The sequence below is a fragment of the Culex quinquefasciatus genome, chromosome 1 (assembly GCF_015732765.1).
Source record: "Culex quinquefasciatus strain JHB chromosome 1, VPISU_Cqui_1.0_pri_paternal, whole genome shotgun sequence".
Lineage (NCBI taxonomy): Eukaryota > Metazoa > Arthropoda > Insecta > Diptera > Culicidae > Culex > Culex quinquefasciatus.
In genome coordinates, this window is record NC_051861.1 from 25,289,270 (window position 1) to 25,315,734 (window position 26,465).

General features: G+C 36.7%; 1 protein-coding gene across 7 annotated transcripts in view; it reads right to left on the bottom strand.

Annotated features, from left to right (window-relative positions):
* LOC6031670 (dopamine receptor 1) overlaps nucleotides 1-26,465 on the bottom strand; it is a 361,738-nt gene that overhangs the window by 32,094 nt on the left and 303,179 nt on the right. For all 7 annotated transcript variants that reach the window (XM_038248920.1, XM_038248923.1, XM_038248919.1 and 4 more), the window contains one exon: nucleotides 1,555-1,809. In XM_038248920.1, coding sequence (XP_038104848.1) covers nucleotides 1,555-1,809 — 255 coding nt within the window. The remainder of the gene's footprint in view (nucleotides 1-1,554; nucleotides 1,810-26,465) is intronic.

The window sequence follows — 26,465 nt, forward strand, 5'->3', positions numbered from 1 at the left end:
TTGTGTTGTGTTGTGTTGTGTTGTGTTGTGTTGTGTTGTGTTGTGTTGTGTTGTGTTGTGTTGTGTTGTGTTGTGTTGTGTTGTGTTGTGTTGTGTTGTGTTGTGTTGTGTTGTGTTGTGTTGTGTTGTGTTGTGTTGTGTTGTGTTGTGTTGTGTTGTGTTGTGTTGTGTTGTGTTGTGTTGTGTTGTGTTGTGTTGTGTTGTGTTGTGTTGTGTTGTGTTGTGTTGTGTTGTGTTGTGTTGTGTTGTGTTGTGTTGTGTTGTGTTGTGTTGTGTTGTGTTGTGTTGTGTTGTGTTGTGTTGTGTTGTGTTGTGTTGTGTTGTGTTGTGTTGTGTTGTGTTGTGTTGTGTTGTGTTGTGTTGTGTTGTGTTGTGTTGTGTTGTGTTGTGTTGTGTTGTGTTGTGTTGTGTTGTGTTGTGTTGTGTTGTGTTGTGTTGTGTTGTGTTGTGTTGTGTTGTGTTGTGTTGTGTTGTGTTGTGTTGTGTTGTGTTGTGTTGTGTTGTGTTGTGTTGTGTTGTGTTGTGTTGTGTTGTGTTGTGTTGTGTTGTGTTGTGTTGTGTTGTGTTGTGTTGTGTTGTGTTGTGTTGTGTTGTGTTGTGTTGTGTTGTGTTGTGTTGTGTTGTGTTGTGTTGTGTTGTGTTGTGTTGTGTTGTGTTGTGTTGTGTTGTGTTGTGTTGTGTTGTGTTGTGTTGTGTTGTGTTGTGTTATGTTGTGTTGTGTTGTGTTGCGTTGTGTTGTGTTGTGTTGTGTTGTGTTGTGTTGTGTTGTGTTGTGTTGTGTTGTGTTGTGTTGTGTTGTGTTATAACATTATCACCATGATAATTTTATAAAACCTTCAACTGACTGACAAAATTTACCCAACAAAAAATCAAAATAACAAAATTACAACAACACGATAGCTGTTCCGGTTGCGTCTAGCCGTAAAAAGGCTTCATGGTGAAATTTTTCTTTTTTTCCTAGCCAACAGAATGTTGAAAATGAAAAGGCTTGCAAAAGATTAGCTTTGGTTGCAGTCTGGAAACCAGGTCTTATCGGCAGGTGCACCTGCCTCCACTGTGAGGCATCGCTGCCGTGTCAAGACACACTACAAAAGCTCACACCTTTTCAGGAGGAAGATTCACGAGATGAAGCAGGAATCTCAAAGTCTACACAGCAGTAGTAGCACGATGGTAGCACAGGGTTACTGAACGGATTACGAACGATTTCCCACCCAGCTTTTCTCAGCTTTTTCCCAGGTGACGGCGCAGTTTCAATTAAACAAGTATAAAAGTGGGGGCGAAAATGAACCTTGTGACATATTGCCGCCCAAGGAGCTGAAAAAAAGGTCAGCGCGCAACTGTTCTGGTACTGGAACCCTCCCTAGAGATTAAGGATGTCCAACGTTGGGTTTTTGATGTTGTGAAAGGATTACAATTGTCGGACTGAGATTAGTCACGGCTGGTGGAAGACCAAGAGGATTATTTTTCTGGTTTGTAAGAGGCGTTAATTGTGATGATAGAGGGCAGCAGTTGGACTTAATTAAGGTTAAGTAAAATTAGATTAGTTAAACTCACCTGCAGTAGATTCCGATCATCACTATACAAGGTACGTAGAAACTTATACAACTAGAGACGACGGCGTAGGTGGGCGTCAGGTCGAGGGCGCACGTTTCGTACTTGACGCCATTAATGATGAGCGAGGTGTCCGTCTCGTCCCGCTTGTCCCGGTGCAGGTCGAGCGAGATGGGCACAAACGACACCAGAGCGGCCAGCAGCCAGATGACGACGATGGTCCCGATGGCAACGCGGCGCGTCACCCAGCGGCCGTACCTGGAAAAGAGGAAACCGAGAGGAAGATGGAAATAAATACTGGGATGAAAATTAATTACCCCTCCCCCATTTTTGGATTAAGGTCGCGCGTCCTTTATGAGCGATTAATCATTCACGATTGCGCCGTATTAAGTCAGAATCGAAAATGGATATTTAATGGATACTTTTTTTTCGCATGTGTTATTTATTTTTAAAATATAAAAAAGCCGCCGTTTGATGAATCTTTTTTGTTAATTATTTGTGAGTGCATTTCAACAGATTTTCATATCCGATGCTTGATTAATTTTCAAAAATGAGGTGTTTCCATGCGTTGGTTGATATTGTGCGCTGCATAGAGGTGGGCAAAAAAAGAGTGAACCGCTCAAAGAGCCGGTTCACTGAAAAGAGCGAACGAACCGTTGCTCGCAAAAAAGAACCGTGGTTCTTTTTCAAACTCCGGTCTTTTGAAACAACCGTTTCATTATGGCATGATTTTTGTTATAAATATAGTTTATTGAATTTACAAAAAATGTAGTATTAAAAAGTTCAATTCTTGAAGAAATTAACGCAATTTTAAAATTAATAGCAATTTTTCAAATTCCAATTCTTTTTCTGATTAAAAAAAGTTCATTAATACTTCGATATTTTGAAAACTAATGATTGCTATACAGCTGGGGATGTGTAAAAAGTATCTTAAAACTCTTTTTACATTAAAATGTTTAAACCATGGCTTGTTATATTTTTTTGCGACTTTGGCCATAAACTTCCAAAAATATAAAAGTCCATTGTGAAATAAGTTACGAGTCTTGAAAAACCATTTTCATCCGAATTTTGAAAAAGAGCGAAAAAGCCGTTCAAAAGAGCAGCTCTTTTTAAAGAGCGAACGAAAATGAGCGGCTCCTAAAAAAGAGCGATTTTGCCCACCTCTAGCGATGCAAATAAACATAGGTGAAATGGCCCATAGAGAAAAGGAACTCTTTAGTTTTGGTCTGTGGAGTGTGTAATAATTGTTAAATTACTATCAAATCTCCGATGTTTGATTTTTTTTAAATTTCCACCAACATTCCCATTGACACCATATTTTTAGGGATTTTTTCACGTCAAATTGTGAAAAAATCTCATCTTTTCGAGAAATGTTTTTAAAAATATCGTTTTTGAGTGATAAAACTACAAATTTCCAAAACAAAAAGCGTTTGTAAACATAATAGCCAATGTTTTATGCTAAAAACGCAAATATACAGTATGGCCCATAAAAAATGTGACATGTGCATTTTTTCACTGAAAAAGTGGTGCCATTCTTAATGTAATTAACTAACTGATTTTTTATGTATTATGGTGTTAGTTTAGTATGTTTTAAAGATATCGTCATGATAGTTTTTTGCAGTTCGCCAAAACTGTGCACAGGCGGCCTACAATTATCAATGTATTTTTGGAACAATATTTATTTTTTTAAAAGAAACAGTTTAAAATTTCTAACTATGTGCAAAAAGCATCGTTAGAAGTCCCTCTTGAATACCCCCAATCAACGAAATTTTTTAATTTTGTAAAAATTGGCATTTTGAGTGAAACATGTCATTTTGGTTATTATTTTGTGTGATTCTGTCAAAATAAATCAAAAACTTAAAACTGTTGTCGATGGCTCAAAAGCGTGCCCAGCGGGCTTGTATTGTTAAAAGTCACATCAGAGCATCTGTTAGTATCAATTACCATTATTAGTAGCATTATTTTTTTTCGTTGAAACAGTGCAGGCTTCAAAAAATTCCAAAAATTGATGCATTTTCAGAATCGGGATATTTTCGAAAAGTTCACTATTTTACTATAAGTGGTAAATAGAATGCGTAAAATTCGGTGGAACAAACTCTTACAACTCTCGAAAACAATAACCTTGAAGGCTGTTTACTTTTTAGTCCATAAAAATACTATAATAGGCTATCCAGATCGACCAACATTAAAAAAGTATGTTTTTCTATTAATGGCCTGGGCGTGGAGCAAATTGGAAAATTTTAAATTGCCATGAGCTGTAACATAATTTATGCTAAGGGAATGGTTTTAAAGGCATTGATTGTTTGTTGAGATCCTGTTTAACATGTACACATGCTACATACATCATAAATAGCAAAAATAGTCCCGATTTTCACCTAATAACAATGTCGCATTTTTTTATGAGCCATACTGTATTTACTAAGAAGTTTGAAAATTCGTCACTTTTTGTTCACTAAAATGCAAATATCACGTCTTTGCGTGGACATAAACTGAATGTTTTAAAAGAAAAACACTACAAGCTACAACTACAAGCTGCATGCATTAGTTGTGGTTTCACAAATACGCTCTTATGGATTATGTCTGTAAAAGAAAATGTTCAGCGGACATAAAACTGTTACTTGAAGCCCCAGACGATCAAATTTGAATGCCTTTAAGTATGTTTGATATATGAATTTCTGAAAATAATCGAAGAAAGCACTTTTTTCGTTCAAGCTCAGCACGCGCCATTTTTAGGATTTTTTTTGTTGTATGGGAACATTGTTCCTGACATCCTGATCTATCATTCTAGAGGTGAGCACCAAGGTTTTGACAACTTTTCAACGCAAAAAATGTCAATTGTCAACGGTTGACTTGTACATTGCATTTGAACAAAATGCGCAATTTACTGCTCAAATTCCATTTGAGCCTGTTGAAATTTGGGCTAGGGGCCTCATTTTCAATACTCTTTCGGGCAGCATTGCGAATTTTCCTATTGAGTTATAACTAGACCAGGAAAACATACCTATTTAAACATTAACTTGCTAAGAGGAAGCTGTGCATATGCCTTCACATCAGGCCCGTTTTCAAGCTCTATTGATCGGGCCTCTCTGTTGGCTCTGCTGGCTGGTTTGAGCATGATTTTCCTATATGTTGTGTGGAAAGCTATTTTTACTGAGAACAGAAGCAACAATTTTCCACAGAATCGATACCGGCTCCATCATCTGGGGATGCTGGTGAGCTAATTGATCCACGCCAGACCTGTTCATCCGTGTGATCTATCTCTTTTGCCGGCTGTATATGGACGACCCCGATACTGGCCACGCCCGATTGACCCGAGCCAGAAATAATGATAGATGAATATCGAACGATACTGGTTTGCCAAAGAAACCTATGTAAATATGATAAATTGATTGGACGGTTCTGGCAGGCAATACGATGCTGAGGAGGTTTTTATTGAATTAATATCGAAACATTATTTTTATGATTTTTTTTTTAATCTACGGCAATATTGTCAAACAAAACTATTTCAAGCGCTGGCAATTACTGGGAAAATAACAGATTTCCATGTTATTAAACTTTGGAGGATCGTGATTGTAGTGGGATTGTATAATTAAAACTCACTCGCCCAGCGCTCGTTAGTACTGCAATCAAACGAGTCATTCATATCGTACTTTATTGATGTGTTTAAAATGTTGCCCCCTTTATGTTCCCCATAATTAAAACAGAAATTTACTCCATTTATCCATCGACCCCTTCATTTCGCCCAGTTTCCGTGCGTAATGGTAGATCGGCTGGACGTATTCAAGGAAAAGTTAATTAAAATATTCGAAGGCGATTAATTGAAAGACTCATTGTGTCTGTTTTAACCTGCACCAGTTTTTGTTTGCCCGAAAATGGGGGTTAATTAAACCCATTATTGGTGGGGATCTGGAATTGACTCTTGATGAAGTGTGGTAAACAGGGCAACATAATTATAAAGTGGAGTGATTGCATCCCAAAAATTCGCCATGGAATGAAAAGGCTATGTCCAAACCTAAAACCATGGTTCTCGTCTTCTTTTTTGTAAAGTTGTGTAACTATGTACAAAAAATGTAAATTAACCTTAACATGTTAACATTATGTTGAAAAACTAATCAATGAATCCACTTTGTAAGTGCGGCCGCTATACTCTCCATGAATCATGGGAATTTTGTTTCAAAGATTTACGACTTAGGGACCCTCCACAAACCACGTGGACATTTTTTTGGAAATCTCAACCCCCCCCCCCCCTCTTGGACAATTGTCCATACAAAAAAACTTCTTTTTTGCATGGAGCGTGGACAATCTCCTACCCCTCCCCCCCAAAGTGTCCACGTGGTTTATGGATGGTCCCTTATGTAAAAATCGGCCCGAAAAATCTGGGGTAACACGAATATTTTTTTCAATGAACTACGTCTGTTCTCCTGAAAACAATTTGAAATGCATTTTTCAGCTTACATAATTATTAGAGTGTAAAAAAAAATGACTTTTTGGCGGGCATTCAGGGGTTTGTTTCGGTGGGCATACTGAGCCCAAATCCCAAATATGAGCATGATTGGACGTAACAGGAGCTGGCGCTTTGCATTTGAATTTGAAATGGGATTTAACCCGTAAAAAAAATATTTTTTTAAAAATGTCACTTTTTGAGGCATTTTGGCCACTAAAGCGTTTATTTTCAACATCACTAGCGTGTAGGCCAGATCCACTGGTCAATCTTTTTTTTTGCGGGTTAAATCCCATTTAAAATTCAAATGCAAAGCGCCAGCTCCTGTTACGTTAAATCATGCTCATATTTGAGATTTGGGCTCAGTATGCCAACCGGACAAACCCTTGAATGCTCGCCAAAAAGTCATTTTTGTTACATCCTAATAATTATATCCAGATATTTATTCAGAAAACTAATAATGGCAAATCAACTGGAATGGTGTAAAATGAATTTTAAAACACTTTTTTCAATCAAATATTTAAAATGATTTATGATTTAGTTTTATAAGATATATTATATAGATTTAGTTTTATAACCTCTGTCTTTATGATTAAGGAATCAAGATAAAGGATTGTTATACTTTTTCCCTCCGACCTTTAAAAAATTTAACCCATTTTTTCACACACAACAGGGCTTCATATGAACTCATGTATGCTCCACCCAAACAATGGCACCTCACTCCCCCGGGGGGACAGTTTGTGCACCATTTCAAAGGCTCGTCAAGTGATGGCTCGTTAAGCCAGTTTCCCATCACCATCAGCAGCTTACTCTAGCTGCTGGCTGATGCTGTCGTCGTTTGGCGCTGCCAACACACACACACACAGACAGCACAGATTTCCCGTTTTCAAAGCTCAAAAGGCTTTTCCATTCTCCCAGTGAAAATCCTAGGAAAAGCTTCGTGCCTCCCTTCCTACAATGGTTGATTGAAAGAAATTATCCCAATTTGCATAAATAATGAATCAGAAAGCTTAAGGGAGGGGGGGGGGGTGTTTGATTCACACTTGGCTGTAACGGGCTCTGCTCGTTGATGGAGTTTTACAATCTCCGTTCATTTGGTACGCAAAGCTTTCTTCCACTTGATTATACGGATATAAGACGAGATTTGGAAACGTGACTGGTATTTTGACACACTGGATTGGTCCGAACAGGGAGCTTCTTGGAAGAGTGAAACCCTAAATCCCCTGACGATATAGGATCAACCATGGGATGATTTGAACTAATGAAGCGATTCCTGAGCAGGGGTATGAATTGGCTGGCCATGGGTGAGATTTCATCGTTATTTGAAAGCATCTTGAATTTATATTGCTTCATTTTCACAAACGTAGGAAATTGTTGAATGGTGTAAGCATCGGTGAACAAATTAGTAAATGGACATGCGCTTCCTAGAACAACGTTTTTGTTACGGCGGTAATCCTATTTGTAGAATTTATCACTTGATGGCAGGTAATTGTATGTGTGCCTTGATTTTTTTTTCAATATTGTGTTTTTCCAATATTGTAGGTTAAAATGTGTACCTACCATTCGACAATTTTTTAAATGATGCCAGTAAACGATTCAGTTTTGTCAAGTTATGGAAGATTTGTGAGCAAAATCATGTAATACTGTATGAGAAAACGTGTACACAAAAAGCATGTACAAAAGAAAAAAAAATAGATTTTGCATGCTCCAAAATTAACAACAATCTGATGAGAGTCATATCCAGAATACCAAGTCCGCATCCCAACTTTTTCGGATATCTCACCGTCACCGGGTTCAACACGGATGTACTAGTAGGTTTCCCGTACGTCGTATACTGAATTAACTGTACACCCTTACCAAAAATCATGATTTTTTGAGTTCCAAATCCCACTTTTCATACGATTTTTTGAGTTCAGGTACTACAACCATAAAAATGGTTATATGGGTTGAACTGAAAAAATCGTATGAAAAGTGGGATTTGGAACTCAAAAAGTTATGATTTTTGGTAAGGGTGTATACAATGTATGGGGAACTACGGTACGTCAGTGTTAATCCAGCATATTTCACAGCGGCCAGATAGCCGGGATGGTTGGGGCGCGTACTTTGTTATCTGGATGTGACTCTCACCAGATTGTTGTTATTTTTGGGGTTTGCAAAATCTTACGTCATGATTCGAATACTCGGACGCTTCGAAACCCGGACACCTCATCTTGTTTCATCAATTATTTGAATATGAGTTCGCAATATGATTGTCAAAACTGTATTATTTGATAAATTCAAACACAAACTTCCATTTGAAGTTTGTTTGAACGCTGCGATTAGTGCCAACACAATAAAATAAAATTATAAGTGTACCAAAAAATGTGAAACATTTCACTGAGATATTTCTTAGGCGTCCGAAGCACCGGGAAGGCAAATCAGAAATTTATGGCTTTGATTTCCTTAAATTCTAGCATTTTTTATGTAAAATATCGTCTGTTTTGATGTTAACAGCTTATTTGAGACCTAAAGAATGCCCTTCACTAACATTTCAGTACAAATTTGTGTGATTCATAAGCAAAATCGAGTGACCGGAATTCGAAGCAAAAGTGCCCGGATTTCGAATCAGCTTTTATCAGTGTCCGGAATTCGAAGCACACCAAATCATTTTAATTTTAAAATTCTGATGAAAAATTGTCAGAAAAGACATATTTTGCTTGAATTCTCTTACATTAACTACAGCGTTCAATGTCAAAACAATTAAATAAAATAAAATTATAAGATTACCAAAAATGCGAAACATTTCACGTGAAATATTTCATAGGGGGAAAGGCAAAGCAGAAATTTATGGTTTTGATTGCCTTAAATTAAAGCAAATTTTTATATAAAATATCGATTGTTTAGATGTTAACAGCTTATTTGAGACCTAATGAATGCCATTCACTAACATTTCAGTCCAAATTTGTGCGATTCATTTGCAAAAACGTGTGTCCGGAATTCGAAGCAAACGTGTCCGGATTTCGAATCAGCTTTTATCAGTGTCCGGGATTCCAAGCACAACAAGTCATTTTAATTTTCAAATTCTGATGAAAAATTGTTAGAAAAGACGTATTTTGCATGCATTCTCTTGAAACTGACTGTTATTACTACATGCTGATGATATTTCTTCATTTCCAACTTATTACATGATATTTTGTCAGCTATAACAAAAATGATATGCTACTAAATGTCCGGATTTTGAATCATGACGTCAAGCAACCATGCGCACTTTCTTATTTTTGCTACTCCTCTAGATAAACGCGAGTGCGCATGGTTGCCTAAGATGGTTTGATACGAATTATACCCGACATTTATAATTTTGTTTAATTCTATTGATTGAAGCGTGTTCAGGTAACTCAAATCCACCATAACTTGACGAAACTGAAGCGTTTAGTGACATCAATTTCAAAAATGTCAAATTGCTCGATGAAGTAAGTCCCTAAAATAATTAGGCCGTCCAAATTTCTTTGAATTTTTGAAACAGTCATAAATTATGTTTTCATTATATTTGTTATGTTTTTCAAGGTTAAAAACATAGAATTAGCTCAATCATATTAATTGGTGATAATCTACACTTCAATCTAAACAAGGACGATAGTTTTAAAATAGCTTAAATTAAATTAAAATATGTTTTTTTTTGTTCTTGGTTTTGCTTTGGATTTTAAATGGAGTACAATGTGATTCAAATTAAATAAAGTTATATTAATATATTTCTTTTTTAATATGACATGATCCGAAAGCTTGAAAAATTTCTTTGAAAATATCTAAAAAAAACAAAAGACGATTACAAATAAATTTACACCGGTCAATATAAAATTTTAGATGAGTTTTGAATTTATTTTTATTTTAATGTTAAGAGCTACTTTTTTCAAGAGAATTTGCTCGATTTGCTCCAAGGGTTGCAACTTGCAATTCGAGGTGCAAAAAGATTAAAATTCCAAAAATTACTCGTATTTTCGTTAAACTTGACAAAATTCAATTCTCTTTGTTGCTGTTGAAAGCTTATTTAAACTACTGTGAAAGGTGTTTTGAAAATCCTGGAATGGTTTATTTTTTTATAGCTTTTGCAAACAGCTGTTAAAAATGATCATTTCAAATAACCAATACCTTTTTGCTAAAACATGTTGTACACCTTAAGCTCATGGTATTAACTTTTCAACCATTGGAAGTTTTGCATAGCAGAGCACTTTCGAACAAAAGATTCTTCAATCTTGACTTACTTGCTCTGCAATCTCGACCGAATGCAATTACTCAAAATGCCTGCACTCTAAGAAATTGGGCAAACTATGTTCGGTTTTTGATGTCCAAGACACAACACTTTGGCTGCAGAGGTAGAAATATGAAAATTGAAGATAAACACCGGGATTCGATTTAGCCTTCTGCCTGCAACATCTGCAGCAGCCAGCAGTAAATCCCCTTGGGACTAGGGATATTGTCGGATTTGCTGTGCAGCAGACTTCCACCGGCATGACTATTTCAACAGCATCGGAATTAAGCTCCTGGGATGCAGCAGCAGCAGCAGCAGGAAGAGCTGTTGATCCCATTTGCATCCACTAGAGCACCTCCGGGCTGGTATCCAGACGACGAAGCCCCTTCGGGAGGAAATCTTGGAAGGTGTACACTTTTGTGCTGGGCCTTGAGCGATATGCACTATCAACGATGATGGCTTCTGTGGTCTCGGGTTGTGGAACTGATTTCGAAGTCGATCCGTATGGAAGACCAAAGAGGCCGGCCAGGATTGGAGCGAGTAATCCCTCAATTGATTCCGGATTGATTGGATTAGCATCGACAAATCTTGATGCCCCTTCTTCGCAACTGTTGAAAGTACACGAGAGCTGCAGGATTTCTGCTGGTTCTAAGCTAGTTGAAGTAAGAGTGTGTAAGCTTTTGTCGGGAAGCTTGGGTTTAATCATGAAGGCTTAAGTGAATACTCAATTTAGCACATTGCAAACACGATTATGTTTTCTTTTTTTTTCGAGTAAATCCTTTTGTAGCTGATTTGTCTGAAGTCACAGTTCAATCTTTATTGATTCACTAATGAGACATGCTCAGAGATATCCAACAAAACCCGTGAAACTTTGTATAATGTTGTCACTCCGAACAGATAAAAAAAAAAACATTCTCGTCAGACTGACAGATTTTTCAATACAAAAAAGCTGTTGCTTTAAAAAGCTACACTTATCACCTCGATAGTCACTTTCCAAGTTGTTCCACTCTGCTGGAAACACGATACCTCTCGTAAAATCTCAAAACAAGACCATCAGGTCAAGGGTCATCCCGGCAAGCTCTTAAGCCACAGCAGACGACGTGTTGTTGGCCGTCGCTTTCAACATCGTCTCAGATGCTTCCACCAAAGCTTCAAGTCACTCATCTCTGTCCCAGACAAGTTTTGCCGCGCTTTTTTCACGTTCTTTTCTATTGATGCTCACGTCTCCAGAAGAGCAGGCTCTGAAAAACGGTTCTGCTGGTACAAAATAGCCGTCATCAGTCAGCGGAAGGGGATCCCCTCGACCCCGCATAGACAGCTGCTCTCAGCAGAGAGGGGATTCCGAGTAGGCGACGATGGCGCGAACATGCAACACAAGTAGCACATAAACAATGCAGTTTAATGTTCATTTTGTTCACCACGATGTCCTTGAAAATTGAAGCATTACGAGGTGTCCACAACATGGTTTTTATTAGTAATAAATTTGACATTTTGCCATAGTTAATTTTATGATAGGTTTATGTGAACAAGTTATTCAGATAAAACTACCAAGTCATCCAACGTGATATAACGCGAAAGAAATGAGGAAAACTTAAGCCACAATGCTTCACCTGAACGTTTCCTGTGCAACAGTATAATCCCCGCAAAAAAAAAACATCAACCAAAATCGAAAAGCACGTAGTTTTCGGGCAAAATGAGAAAACTTTCCCGAGCTACCAACCTGCACGATGTGCACTTTCGCTCTTGTAGTATCTCTTTGAGACGAGACAACAATTGGGCGACCCCTCGCGTCCCTGTCCCATCTTTCGAAACGGGTTTCTCATTTTTCTCGTTTTCCACCGTGCACTTGAAAAATGGATGTCACTATGTCTGTGCCAGACAGGACCACCGAGGAAATGCGTTGTGGCCTTTGAAAAAACTGTGACTTTTTTTTTCAATTGGGATTGCACAGACAAAACAATGGTGAAGTTTTGTTGTTGTTGTTGTTGTATAATTGAAGTTGGTTTGGTTTTTTGATGTGCTTTGATGCACGTACCGATGCGCTGACAGTTGATTGGGATTGCAAGTTTGGAGCTGTCATTTGATTTGTTTTTGATTGTACCCCGGTGGTTGGTCACTAGAGTGTAACAAACATGACTTTTTGGCGGGCATTCAGGGATTTGCTCCGGTGGGCATACTGAGCTCAAATCCCCAATATGAGCTTGATTGGACGTAACAGGAGCGGGTGCTCCGCCTTTCAATTTTAAATGGGATTTAACCAGTAAAAAAAGATTTTTTTCAATTTTGAGGCACTTTGACCACTAAAGCGTTTATTTTCAACATCACTGGCGTGTTGGCCAGATTCTTTCGCATCTTTTGGTATATGGGTCATTCCAGGTCAACTGAGTACACTTTTGGACTCGACCCTCACCTATTTGGACCTAACTTGGAGGGAACGTTCATCTATCAATAGTAATCAGAAATCCCAAGTTTGGTGCTGATTGGACCATCCATCTATTTTTGGCACGGCCCTCTTTTTTGAGGATTTTCTAAATAACTTTTTTTTTCTTTTGATCATAACAGTATGCCTACCGGAACAAACCCCTGAATGCCCGGCAAAAAGTCATTTTTGTTGCATCCTATTGGTCACTTTTGCGTTTGACACTTTTTTAGTTTGTACCCCGTTGGTTGGTCAAAGTCAAGCTAAAAAGTGACAAACTGTCTAATATTTGTAAAAAATACTTTTGGAAGATTCAATTGTATTTCTCGCGATTTTTAATCCTGTTTTTTTTATTTTGATACAATTTTATCGAAGCATTTTTCATGTCAGTGCCAGGGATGTTTCATAATTATGAGGAACTCAATTTTCCTTATTTTTCTACTCATGAAAGCAGGTTACGCAAAGTGCTAAATTTACAGCGTGTCTTGTTTTTCCTAATTTTCATCCACCCGTGCAAATTTTCCTTTTCAAGCTACCAAGTTTGTGATAAACGGCGGATCTTGGCCGTATCCACCTGCCATCCACTTCCGAGCATTTTTTTTAAATTTCTCCGCCCCCTCCAACCGGAAGTGAATGACGGTAAACGCGAACTTCAAAGCAACAGCTTGCATGGTGTTACGCCGTGTGAAATATGAAACTCACCCTCGCCTGGTGGTGTGTGCGAAACGCAACGGAAAAGTGGATTTGTCACCAGAAAGAGCATCGTTCAGTGTCCATCCAGGTGGGAAAGTTTGCCACCGATGGATCGATGCAGGGATGAAAGCGATTGTGACCTTTTATTTTTTTATTTTAGAAGTTAAATCAATCGATTTTATTGCTCATTTCTTGTTTTTAAGTTGATAGTTCTTTTTAATTCGCCATCCAATCGGGCGTCTTAATATTAAAGTCCTTTTGAACCAAATTTCTATCTCATCACCGTTTCAGGCTGCATTTTATGGAAAAAAACACCTCTTTTTCGTATGTTCAAAAATGGAAGGGGTCGTACCGTCACGAGATATCAAAAAACGGACCACGGATTCGTGTTCAGGGACAAAAGTTACCCTTAAGGACAAAGTTTCACGCAAATCAAAGAGGGATCGGGGCAACTGCTCTGTAAGTTGGCGGAGAATTACCCCCATAAAAAGGTGGGAAAAGTTTTCCCACGGCCGGTTATCCCAGGAATAATTTATAGCACTATGGCGGCCATCTTGATTTTTTTATGGCATGTGGGATAACTTCCCGGGCAGACGGTAATAACAAAATTCATAATATTTCAATAACAAATCCTGTTAAAATAACAAACAGTGTTATTATTTTAACCTGAAGTTCAACTTCAAGAAGAAAAATTAATAACAGTTTCTGATAAAATAACAATATTTGGTATTGAAGTGATATTATATTGAAAATGTTTAATAACACGCCAATAAGAGGAAATGTTATACATTTCAAAAACTCTCCTAATAACAAAATTTGTTATTCGTTCGGTATACTGACTTAGAAATAAAATTACCACAAATCGCACAAATGGAAAAGTTTCTAAGTGTCCATAACACAATCTGTTATTATTTTTCTTTTGTTAAATATGTTTAGATCTTTGGGATAATTTTGTCTAATTTCGTCGGGGTCAATATTTTGGCCATGAAATGGGGTCCTTAAGCTAAAATTATTCTAAAAAGTTGAAATATTGGAAGTTGATTTTTAAATTATTTGATATACCCCTAAGGGACTTTGCTAAAATTGGCTAGAACTATGGGATAATTTTGACCAATTTCGTCGGGGTCATTATTTTGGCCATGAAATGGGGTCCTTAAGCTAAAATTATTCTAAAAAGTTGAAATTTTGAAAGTTGATTTTTTTAATTATTTGATATACCCCCTAAAGGACTTAGTTTAAAATGGTTAGAACTATGGGATAATTTTGACCAATTTCGTCGGGGTCATTATTTTGGCCATGAAATGGGGTCCTTAAGCTAAAATTATTCTAAAAAGTTGAAATTTTGAAAGTTGATTTTTTTAATTATTTGATATACCCCCTAAAGGACTTAGTTTAAAATGGTTAGAACTATGGGATAATTTTTACCAATTTCGTCAGGGTCATTATTTTGGCCATGAAATGGGGTCCTTAAGCTAAAATTATTCTAAAAAGTTGAAATTTTGAAAGTTGATTTTTTTAATTATTTGATATACCCCCTAAGGGACTTTGTTAAAATTGGCTAGAACTATGGGATAATTTTTACCAATTTCATCGGGATCATTATTTTGGTCATGAAATGGGGTCCTTAAGCTAAAATTATTCTAAAAAGTTGAAATTTTGAAAGTTGATTTTTTTAATTATTTGATATACCCCCTAAAGGACTTAGTTTAAAATGGTTAGAACTATGGGATAATTTTTACCAATTTCGTCAGGGTCATTATTTTGGCCATGAAATGGGGTCCTTAAGCTAAAATTATTCTAAAAAGTTGAAATTTTGAAAGTTGATTTTTTTAATTATTTGATATACCCCCTAAAGGACTTAATTTAAAATGGTTAGAACTATGGGATAATTTTGACCAATTTCGTCAGGGTCATTATTTTGGCCATGAAATGGGGTCCTTAAGCTAAAATTATTATAAAAGTTGAAATTTTGAAAGTTGATTTTTTAATTATTTGATATACCCCTAAGGGATTTTACTAAAATTGGCTAGAACTATGGGATAATTTTGACCAATTTCGTCGGGGTCATTATTTTGGCCATGAAATGGGGTCCTTAAGCTAAAATTATTCTAAAAGTTGAAATTTTGAAAGTTGATTTTTTAATTATTTGATATATCCCCTAAAGGACTTAGTTTAAAATGGTTAGAACTATGGGATAATTTTGACCAATTTCGTCGGGGTCATTATTTTGGCCATGAAATGGGGTCCTTAAGCTAAAATTATTCTAAAAGTTGAAATTCTGAAAGTTGATTTTTTTAATTATTTGATATACCCCCTAAGGGATTTTACTAAAATTGGCTAGAACTATGAAATAATTTTGACCAATTTCATCGGGGTCATTATTTCACCATGAAATGGGGTTTCAAGCTTAAATTAATCCGATAAATTAACTTTTGAGAGTTCTTTTTTTTTATTTTGTTATATTCGCTAACGGAATTGATTTATTTATTGAGAATTTTTGAAGTGTGAATAACAAAAACTGTTATTATTTTCACAGAGCCAGGAAGTCGGAGCTGACGTTGAAGTTCGAGCTGGAGTGTGACCTCGGAGACTGCATCGGATTCATCTAATTTTCAGCAACTTTTACTTGGAGTCGGAATCTGTGAAGTCGGGTATTTTGAGAGCTAAAGTCGTCGTTGACGTCATATCCTGCATCCAGTGTCGGAGTTGTCTTCAAAGTATGGATTCAAAGTCGCTTGGAGGTACCCGACTCTACAGCCCTGACTAGTACAGAGGAGTTATGGCAACTGCAGGTTTATTTGCAAATTATAAATAAACCAAAACAATAACTTTTTTTGTTATGGAGACATACCAGTGCAATAACATTTTTTGTTATTATGCTGCTCCACCTCTCCGCACAAAATAACAAATCTTGTTATTCCTTCATGATTCCTTCTGTGTTATTGGTTTGTTATTGCAATAACAACATAATAACAGTTTAAGTTATTCTTCGAACAAATCTTTGTTATTGATTTTTGTTATTTTAACAACTAATCCGATCATCCCAATAACATATTTCGATCTTCTCACAATATCAAAAACTGACCTTCCCAAGTTATTTCCGTCTGCTCGGGTTGTCATGGTTATCCCAGGAACAATTTTTAAGAGAGATTCCAAAACATAAAAAACGGACAATTAACATTAACTGGGCATGTTACTGGGCAAAATTTGTTGCTCTACATCCCTGGAGCATGAAAATGTGGATCAAAATGAAAAAAAAAATCCAGAAATTTTTGCACATCAGATATTTTTTGTCAAATATGAAATAACTAGAAAATCCTTCTAAATGGGACTCTGGGACATTTCCTGGACATGTTTCTGGGCAAAACTTGTTGCCCTACATTCCTGGAGCATAAAAATATAACTTGGCATAAGGCCATGTGGATGAAAAAAAAATCCAGAAATATTTAAACATAACATATTTTAATGTCCCAGAATCCCATCCCAGAAAGATTTTTAAATTTATTTAATATTTGAATTAAATGATTGATGTTCAAATATTTCTGGAATTTTTTTCATCCACATCCCGAGCAGACGGAAATAACTTGGGAAGGTCAGTTTTTGTTATTGTGAGAAGATCGAAATATGTTATTGGGATGATCGGATTAGTTGTTAAAATAACAAAAATCAATAACAAAGATTTGTTCGAAGAATAACTTAAACTGTTATTATGTTGTTATTGCAATAACAAACCAATAACACAGAAGGAATCATGAAGGAATAACAAGATTTGTTATTTTATGCGGAGAGGTGGAGCAGCATAATAACAAAAAATGTTATTGAACTGGTATGTCTCCATAACAAAAAAAGTTATTGTTTTGGTTTATTTGTAATTTGCAAATAAACCTGCAGTTGCCATAACTCCTCTGTACTAGTCAGGGCTGCAGAGTCGGGTACCTTCAAGCGACTTTGAATCCATACTTTGAAGACAACTTCGACTCTGAATGCAGGATATGACGCCAACGCCGACTTCAGCTCTCCAAAAATACCCAACTTCAGAGATTCCGACTCCAAGTAAAAGTTGCTGTAAATTTGCTGAATCTGATGCAGTCTCCAAGGTCTCACTCCAGCTCGAACTTCAACGTCAGCTCCGACTTCCTGGCTCTGTGAAAATAATAACAGTTTTTGTTATTCACACTTCAAAAATTCTCAATAAATAAATCAATTCCGTTAGGGAATATAACAAAATTTAAAAAAAAATAACTCTCAAAAGTTAATTTTATCGGATTAATTTTAGCTTGAAACCCCATTTCATGGTGAAATAAATGACCCCGATGAAATTGGTCAAAATTATTCCATAGTTCTAGCCAATTTTAGTAAAATCCCTTAGGGGGTATATCAAATAATTAAAAAAATCAACTTTCAAAATTTCAACTTTGCAGAATAATTTTAGCTTAAGGGCACCATTTCATGGCCAAAATAATGACCCCGACGAAATTGGTCAGAATTACCCCATAGTTAAGGCTACCAACTGTACGGATTTTTTCCTTACCATACGGATTTTCGAACCTCTTCGCGGATTTTTAACAGGCCGGAATTTTTGTAGGGAATTTTACGCATAATACGGATTTGTACGGAATTTTAACAACTTTTTAATCATTGAATTGCTTTTTGATTTGGAAGAAGCTTTTGTTAACCAGAGATTTTTATTTTTCTGTGAGTTTGATTTAAAAAGGGAGAGTTTTCCGGGGGTTCCTCAATTCAAACTTGATTATCAATAATTCTAGAGTTTTTGAACTATTGTCTTTCATATGATGATAGGACCTTAAAAAAACTCTAGAATTGTTCTTTTAGAAATTCCTTACTAAATATATTTATCCATTTGCAAAGGCTTTCTAAAACTTGTGAAAACATTTGAACAATTGAATAAACAAATCTAGAGTTTTTTTTAAAGGTCCTATAAACTGTTGTGTTTCACATGTTAAAGGACCTTTTCAATAAAAAAAATCTCCGGAAAAGTGTTCGTGAAAACACTAAGAACGTATTATTCGTAAAAGCAAACTTGACATTTCGCAAACTTTTAAACGTTTAACAAAAAAAAATATGAAGAACATAATGATTTGATTCAAATCACGGTTTATTTTATGAATACTTTTAAACGTGCAAGTCATAAGCACTCTGGTAGCATGTTGTGAAATTATTAGCTGTAAAAACGACATAGTTTTATATTTTCAATTCTCAAATTTATTAAATTTAATTTATCTAAATAATTCATTGACAGTTTTTGTTACACCATGGTGTCATATCGGCAAAGTGTACGGATTTTTGCTCAGCAAGAGTTGGTAGCCTTACCCATAGTTCTAGCCATTTTATACAAAGTCCTTTAGGGGGTATATCAAATAATTTAAAAAATCAACTTTCAAAATTTCAACTTTTCAGAATAATTTTAGCTTGAAACCTTGAAAGCTTGAAATAAATGACCCCGATGAAATTGGTCAAAATTATCCCATAGTTGTAGCCAATTTTAGTAAAATCCCTTAGGGAGCGTTCTTTTATTACATAACGCGAAAAATCGGACTTTTAGACCCCTCCCCTCGTAACAAAATTTCCATACAAATTTTAAAAATTTTGTATGGAGCGTAACACGGCCTCCGACCCCCCCTCCCCCCTACTGCGTTACGTAATAAAAGAACGCTCCCTTAGATGGTATATCAAATAATTAAAACAACAACTCTCCAAATTTCAACTTTTTAGAATAATTTTAGCTTAAGTACCCCATTTCATGGCCAAAATAATGACCCTGACGAAATTGGTCAAAATTATCCCATAGTTCTAGCCAATTTTAGCAAAGTCCCTTAGGGGGTATATCAAATAATAAAAAAAATCAACTTTCAAAATTTCAACTTTTCAGAATAATTTAGCTTAAGGACCCCATTTCATGGCCAAAATAATGACCCCGACGAAATTGGTCATAATTATCCCATAGTTCTAGCCAATTTTAGCAAAGTCCCTAGGGAGTATATCAAATAATTAAAAAAATTAGCTTCCAAAATTTCAAATTTTTAAAATAATTTTAGCTTAAGGACCCCATTTCATGGCCAAAATAATGACCCCGACGAAATTAGACAAAATTATCCCAAAGATCTAAACATATTTAACAAAAGAAAAAATAATAACAGATTGTGTTATGGACACTTAGAAACTTTTCCATTTGTGCGATTTATGGTAATTTTAATTCTAAGTCAGTATACCGAACGAATAACAAATTTTGTTATTAGGAGAGTTTTTGAAATGTATAACATTTCCTCTTATTAGCGTGTTATTAAACATTTTCAATTTAATATCACTTCAATACCAAATATTGTTATTTTATCAGAAACTGTTATTATTTTTTCTTCTTGAAGTTGAACACAGGTTAAAATAATAACACATTTTGTTATTTTAACAGGATTTGTTATTGAAATATTATTAATTTTGTTATTACCGTCTGCCCGGGATGGCCTTATGCCAAGTTGTATTTTTATGCTCCAGGAAAGTAGGGCAACAAGTTTTGCCCAGAATCATGTCCAGGAAATGACCAAGAGTCCCATCCCAGAAGGATTTTTGAGTAATTTCATATGTGAATTAAATTATATGATGTGCAAATATTTCAGGATATTTTTTTCATTTACATCCACATATTCATGCTCCAGGAATGTAGGGCAACATGTTTTGCCCAGAGTCATTCCCAGTTAATGTTAATTGTTCGTTTTTTTTTTAGTTTTGGAATCTCTCTTAAAAATTGTTCCTGGGATAACCATGACAAGTTATCCCACATGCCATAAAAAATCAAGATGGCCGCCATAGTGCTATAAATTATTCCTGGGATAACCGGCCGTGGGATAACTTTTCCAACCTCATAAAATCCATTTTTTTGTCATTCTATAGCGGCCTCTTATTAGGTGATTTATGATTATTTCTGTCGATTATTTACTAGCCAAAATAATATATGTTTGTTAGAATGTGATCAAACTTCAAGATTAAAGATAATTTCTGAGAGTTGCTACCAGTTTAATCCAAAGTAACTGTTTAGTACTTGGCGTGCTGCATTAAAGCTCGTATATCCATGTATTCTTCAGACCAAAGTTTCATTGCACCCCTCTAAAATTCAATATCAGGTCAGATACGCCAGCAACCTGGGACCAGCAACAGCATCCACCACGATGCTTCTTGCGCCACACGCCGTACATTCTTCATCTTCACGCTTGTTACCAACTCTGTTACCGTCGATTACCGGTAGCAGCCACGGCGGAAGCACTTGCTGTACCTTTTTTTTCATCCTGTTCAACTTGCACGTTAAAAGTACGTGAAGTAGATATCCGGTGGGAAATCGCATTTATTGCTCTTGTGGCGCTAAGTTGCCTCAATATTAGGTATTAAGTGTTTACCCGTACCCGTACGTTAAAGGTGCCCCACATTAAGTGTTTTGTGTTCGCTCGATACTAAAGTTTTGAGTACTTTTTAACGAGCTTCCGCCACTGTCACGTACGGATCGTTAAAGTCGTCGTCCTCCACGGGGTGACAATTCGCATAAATCCTTCCATTAAGGGGAGGATTCCGTTTTCACCTGGCCTGGTCGAAATGAAGCCGCAACACCGTTGATGATGGTGATGGTTATGATAATTATCTCCTGATGGGGGAGAGGCCACCAGTGGGTGCCGAAGGTGCCTGTGAGAGTGCCGGAAAATGTTGGAAACGTTCTCCGTCACATACCATCATCATTTGTGGCCGGAAACTGTTCGATTCCATTCCAAGAACTCGCCAGTCGCAATGACACAACCATCGGCATTGGTGAAGACTATGGAACCGACGCTGTCCGACCACATCGCGATAACGCTGGGTATAGTCAGAGAGACGCGGTGGTTAGTTTAGGGGAAGATGAGGTTAAGTGAGTTTCCAGTTATTATCGAAATCAGTTTGTTTTTGAAGTTTGATTGTCTTAAATCGATAGTTAGATCCATTGGATTTTAGAATATATATTATCGTTATTCTATAGTAATGTAATTGCCTACTTATTATCACCTAATATAAAAGGGAATTTCAACCGTTCAGTAGTAGTATACTTTTAACAATGTTTTGGACAGATTTTTATATGTTAGTGTTGAGTGGTAAACTAGATACCATAATTTCATTCCTTTGGGAACCAACAACGAGAGAGGTACTCCTCGATATTAGCTCCTGAAAAGTGCTAAAAAGTGCAAAAATGCCTCACGGCAAGAAAAAAAATGCGGTCCTCACCAGCAGGATCGGCAGATTTGAAGAAGCTAAAGAATGCCGAAGCGCTACCTGCAAAGCCAGGCAGTTTGAGTAAGGACGCTCAAAATTCGTCTGGAAACCAGTTCGCTACCCTCCCTGTGGACGTGAGCGAGAAAGAAGAATTTGCACGACGGGAAAAATTGCCACCCATTTTTGTGAAAACATCGTCATCGGATTCGGTGCGAAAGTGGCTGACCGGATTTATCAAATCTGGTGCTTCACGAGCTTCCATTCGCTTGTGTGCTGATGGACTCAAAATTCTGCTACCTACCAGAAAGGATTACAACTACGTTCGGGATTTCTTGAACAACACAAAGATTGAATACTACAGCCATGAAGATCCAGGTAAACGCCCCATGAAACAGGTTCTCCGAGGCCTGTACGACATGGATGTGAGTGTGCTGAAAGAAGAGCTCAAAAAACGTGATCGAAGTCTTCAAGATGACGAGACACAACAAGGACATTAAGTATCGTGATCAACCTGGTTCATCTCGAGAAAGGATCGACAACGCCGTCTGAGCTGAAAGCAGTTCGGACAATTTTCAACATCATCGTGACTTGGGAACGTTATCGTCCAGTGCACCGTGACGTGACACAGTGTTCGAACTGTTTGCAGTTTGGGCATGGTGGAAGGAACTGTTTCATCAAGAGTCGTTGTGCAACCTGCGGAGGTGAGCACAAAACTCAAGTATGCAACACAATCAACGAGAACATCGAGGCCAAATGCTTCAGTTGCGGTGGCGACCATTCGACCAAGAATCGGAGCAGCCCAAAACGTGCTGAGTTTGTGAAAATTCGGCAGCAAGCGACGACGAGGCACCAACCAAATCGTCGCAAAACACCACCAGCATTCACGGACGTGGATTTTCCTGCTTTGGCGTCACCTGGATCGGGATCTGCTCGAGTGGTTCCAAATCTGCAGCCGTTGAATCAGCGGCAAAAAGTTGCAGAGAATACAACACCTCCAGGCTTCAGTCAGCAACCGAGGGAAAACCAACCAACATCAACGGGTGAAGGCAGTAGTGACCTGTTTTCACCACAACAACTTCTGAACATTTTCATCGAGATGACAACAACACTGCGTGAGTGCAAAACTCGTGCGGAACAAGTAAGAACGCTTGGAGAATTTATCTTGAAATACAGTTCGTAGCTTACTCGTTTTAATGATCTTGAATATTTCAAGGAATTTTTATTTTAGTTTTAAGTTAGGATTAGTTGTTAAAGTGATTTTTTCTTTTTTACCCAAATGTGTTCGATTAAATGCAAAAATGTAAAAAAAATGGAATAAATAAATGAATGTGAACAAATAATAATAAAACAAAAAATACAACAAAGATAAAGACCATTTAGCCATACCATTTAAAATGTAAATGAAATGTAATTATTATAAGAATGTTCAATAAAGATTAATTTAATTTCCAAAAAAAAAAAAATACTAAAATAATTTCCGTACAGTGAAGAGTGTCTACAGTTGAAAGCTTACAATTTTAACCCGAACAAATGACAACTACTACTGTGTGTGTCACTTTCATCGATCGACATGGTGTTCGTAATTATCGTTATTTGGAGTTGAGGCATTGAACTGAATTGAATGCAGCTTTCAAACATTCACGAGGCTGTAATTTTGGAAAGGTCCAAAATTTTGCGGAAAATAAGTGTGCATTTCCAACGCACCTTTTATGCGGCTATAATTTGCCAAACCGCAAAATCGATCGAAATCATTGGTGCTGGTCGAAATTGTGTATGATTGAGGATAGCACACAAATCGCGGAAGCGTGCGAGTTTACAGCTGAGCAAACAAAATCCGTTTCATCGTGTCGTAGACGTGTTTTCCACAAACATTGGCCAGCGTTTATTTGTATAACTATCGTGAATGAGTTGAGTGCTCTTTCTGGCAAAAGCAGCAAGGATAACAAATCCGTTTTCCGAAATGCTCCATGCGCTAAAGTTGAGCTATCTTTGATGCCTTCAGATGCAAACTTGAGTACATGTTCTCCTCAAATGTCAGCATAATGCGCACGTCTCTGTTTGCAATAAACTTTAAATCTTGCCGCAAAGTATTCCATCAAAAACCGAAAATATTATACTCGCAAAAAAAAGATGTTTGCCCAAAAAGCTCGGTACAACTTGTTACAGATTTTGCAGCCAAGTGCAGTTGAAAAGATAGTGTGTGAAGCTGGGGAAAAAGTTTGCGGTGGTATATTATCATAAGTTGAAAGATTTTCCCATGTTTAGGGTAGTTCCAAGAGAGAGAAAGGAATGGTAAAGGCATGATGTATATTTATGAACAAGACATTTTCTTTAAATTTATGGTGCCTTCAGTGTGAGTTAACTTACGAGTTATTTGAGATGCAGTTTTTCAAGGATTAGTTATCCTGTTCCTTTTTTCGGCAGAAAATTTATTCTTTTGATCCGAATCGTGTACTTCTTTTTCAAGGCAAAGTTTCAGGTCAGAGAGCATTAGTGCACTCAACCCCCGGTGGATGATCACTGTTTCGTTTGACACTTTTTAGTTTGTACTTCGTTGGTTTGACAAAGTCAAATAAAAAAGTGATGAACTGTCACTTGTTACGCGGGACTCACACTTATTATTAAAACAAAGGTTTGGCAGTAGGAGTAAGCTCTGTGTAAAGAGAATTTTAAACTTAAAAGTATCCCTTTTGTTTGACAACAATTGGCGCCAAATCATCGTATATTGAAATTAAATAATTTTGGAGAAACCCTTTATATTTTCGCAAATCAACTTTCTTTATTTTTGTTGATTTTGATGAAATATTGTCCGTGCCTTCTTCATACCAAAAGAATTATTATGCATCATTAGTATTTCCATATATGGACTGGTAATAAGAAATAGGAACTTACTAATTCAAAAATTTGTTTCTTGAGAAGGGCCTTCCTTTCTAGTGGCAAATAGTAGTTTATGCAACAAGTTGCAAAAAGAGGATTTTTTCAGCACGAGTCGTACATTTATCCAACGAGGTTCACTGAGTTGGATAAATACGACGAGTGCTGAAAAAATCAAGTTTTGCAACGAGTTCCATACAACATTTTTTGCAATTTCGAAAAACACCCATTGAGTGAAATTTTAAGTCGAATTGTCATGTATTTTGTCAATAAATCGTTTAAATCAAAAAAATGTTGAAAAGTGTTACTTTTCGAAACAAGTGCTGAAAAGTTCAACTTTTCAGCACCCATTTCAGTGCTGAAAAGTAGGACTTTTCAGTATTTATTTCGAAAAGTGTTGCTATTCGATTCTGTTATTTTTGGTACAGAAAAGTAGGCTATTTCGTCGTTCAAGAATGACAGGAAAAGTAAGTAGTTTCGCGACGGAATTGCAAAATAGTAGTTTATGCAACAAGTTGCAAAAAGAGGATTTTTTCAGCACGAGTCGTACATTTATCCAACGAGGTTCACCGAGTTGGATAAATACGACGAGTGCTGAAAAAATCAAGTTATGCAACGAGTTCCATACAACATTTTTTGCAATTTAGAAAAACACACATTGAGTGAAATTTTAAGTTGAATTTTCATGTATTTTGTCAATAAATCTTTAAATCAAAACGTTGAAAGTGTTACTTTTCGAAACAAGTGCTGAAAAGTTCCACTTTTCAGCACCCATTCAGTGCTGAAAGTAGAACTTTTCAGCATTTATTTTGAAAAGTGTTGCTAATCGATTCCGTTATTTTGGTACAGAAAAGTATACGACGGAATTGCAAAAAAAAGATTTTTGCAATTCCGTCGTGAAACTACTTACTTTTCCTGTCATTCTTGAACGACGAAATAGCCTACTTTTCTGTACCAAAAATAAAAGAATCGAATACCAATACTTTTCAAAATAAATGCTGAAAAGTTCTACTTTTCAGCACTGAAATAAGTGCTGAAAAGTTGAACTTTTCAGCACTTGTTTCGAAAAGTAACACTTTTCAAAATTATTTTGATTTAAACGGTTTATTGACAAAATACATGAAAATTTGACTTAAAATTTCCATCAATTGGTGTTTTTCGGAATTGCAAAAAATGTTGTATGGAGATAAGTGCGGTGCTTCTGGGGACGCGCAGTCCTGTTTTTTCGTGATAATTTTCGTCTCTTTTGTGTCGCTATTTGTGTGCATGGGGTGATTGGTCATAATAATTAAACATTGCCATCATAAGTGCGGTGCTTCTGGGGACGCGCAGTCCTGTTTTTTCGTGATAATTTTCGTCGTAAATGATCGTAAAAAATATTCTAACTGGCAGATTCAGTATAAACACATCAAACTATCGATGTTATGAAGAGTAAAGCGTCATTTATTTACTATTTTTGAAATTTGCTCGCGTTATCTAAATTGTAAAAATAGTCAAAATATACTGATAAGTCCAGCCCATAGCACTACTGCTCGGCTGGCACGCGTTCGATTAAAAAAACTTTTTAAATAATCAATTATCTATCTTTCCGCAGCCGGCTGCCTAAGATTTATAATTTCAACCGATAAACAAAATGCTCATGGTCACATCACTGCCACTCGTGAATCCTGACCTCATACCCATCTACTAACCTCCTCAAAACTCATGTGATACTTTGTCGGAGATGCAGTCGATTGGGCGGTCTCTATCACTCAAGTATCGGACTAACATTCCCATCCACTTCCCCGTGACCCTATCACTGGTCGTGGCCGGCGCCGGTATTGATCAGCATGATAGGGGCCTTTGAGAAGTTGCGAAGCGAGGAAAGATAGCTCCCACTCATCTTCCACGGCTCGTGGATGTAACTTCAGGAGGTCCTGGTCAATAACGGAGTAACAACTGCGGGTGGGCACCTATGCTTATGCTTATGCTTATTGCAAAAAATGTTGTATGGAACTCGTTGCAAAACTTGATTTTTT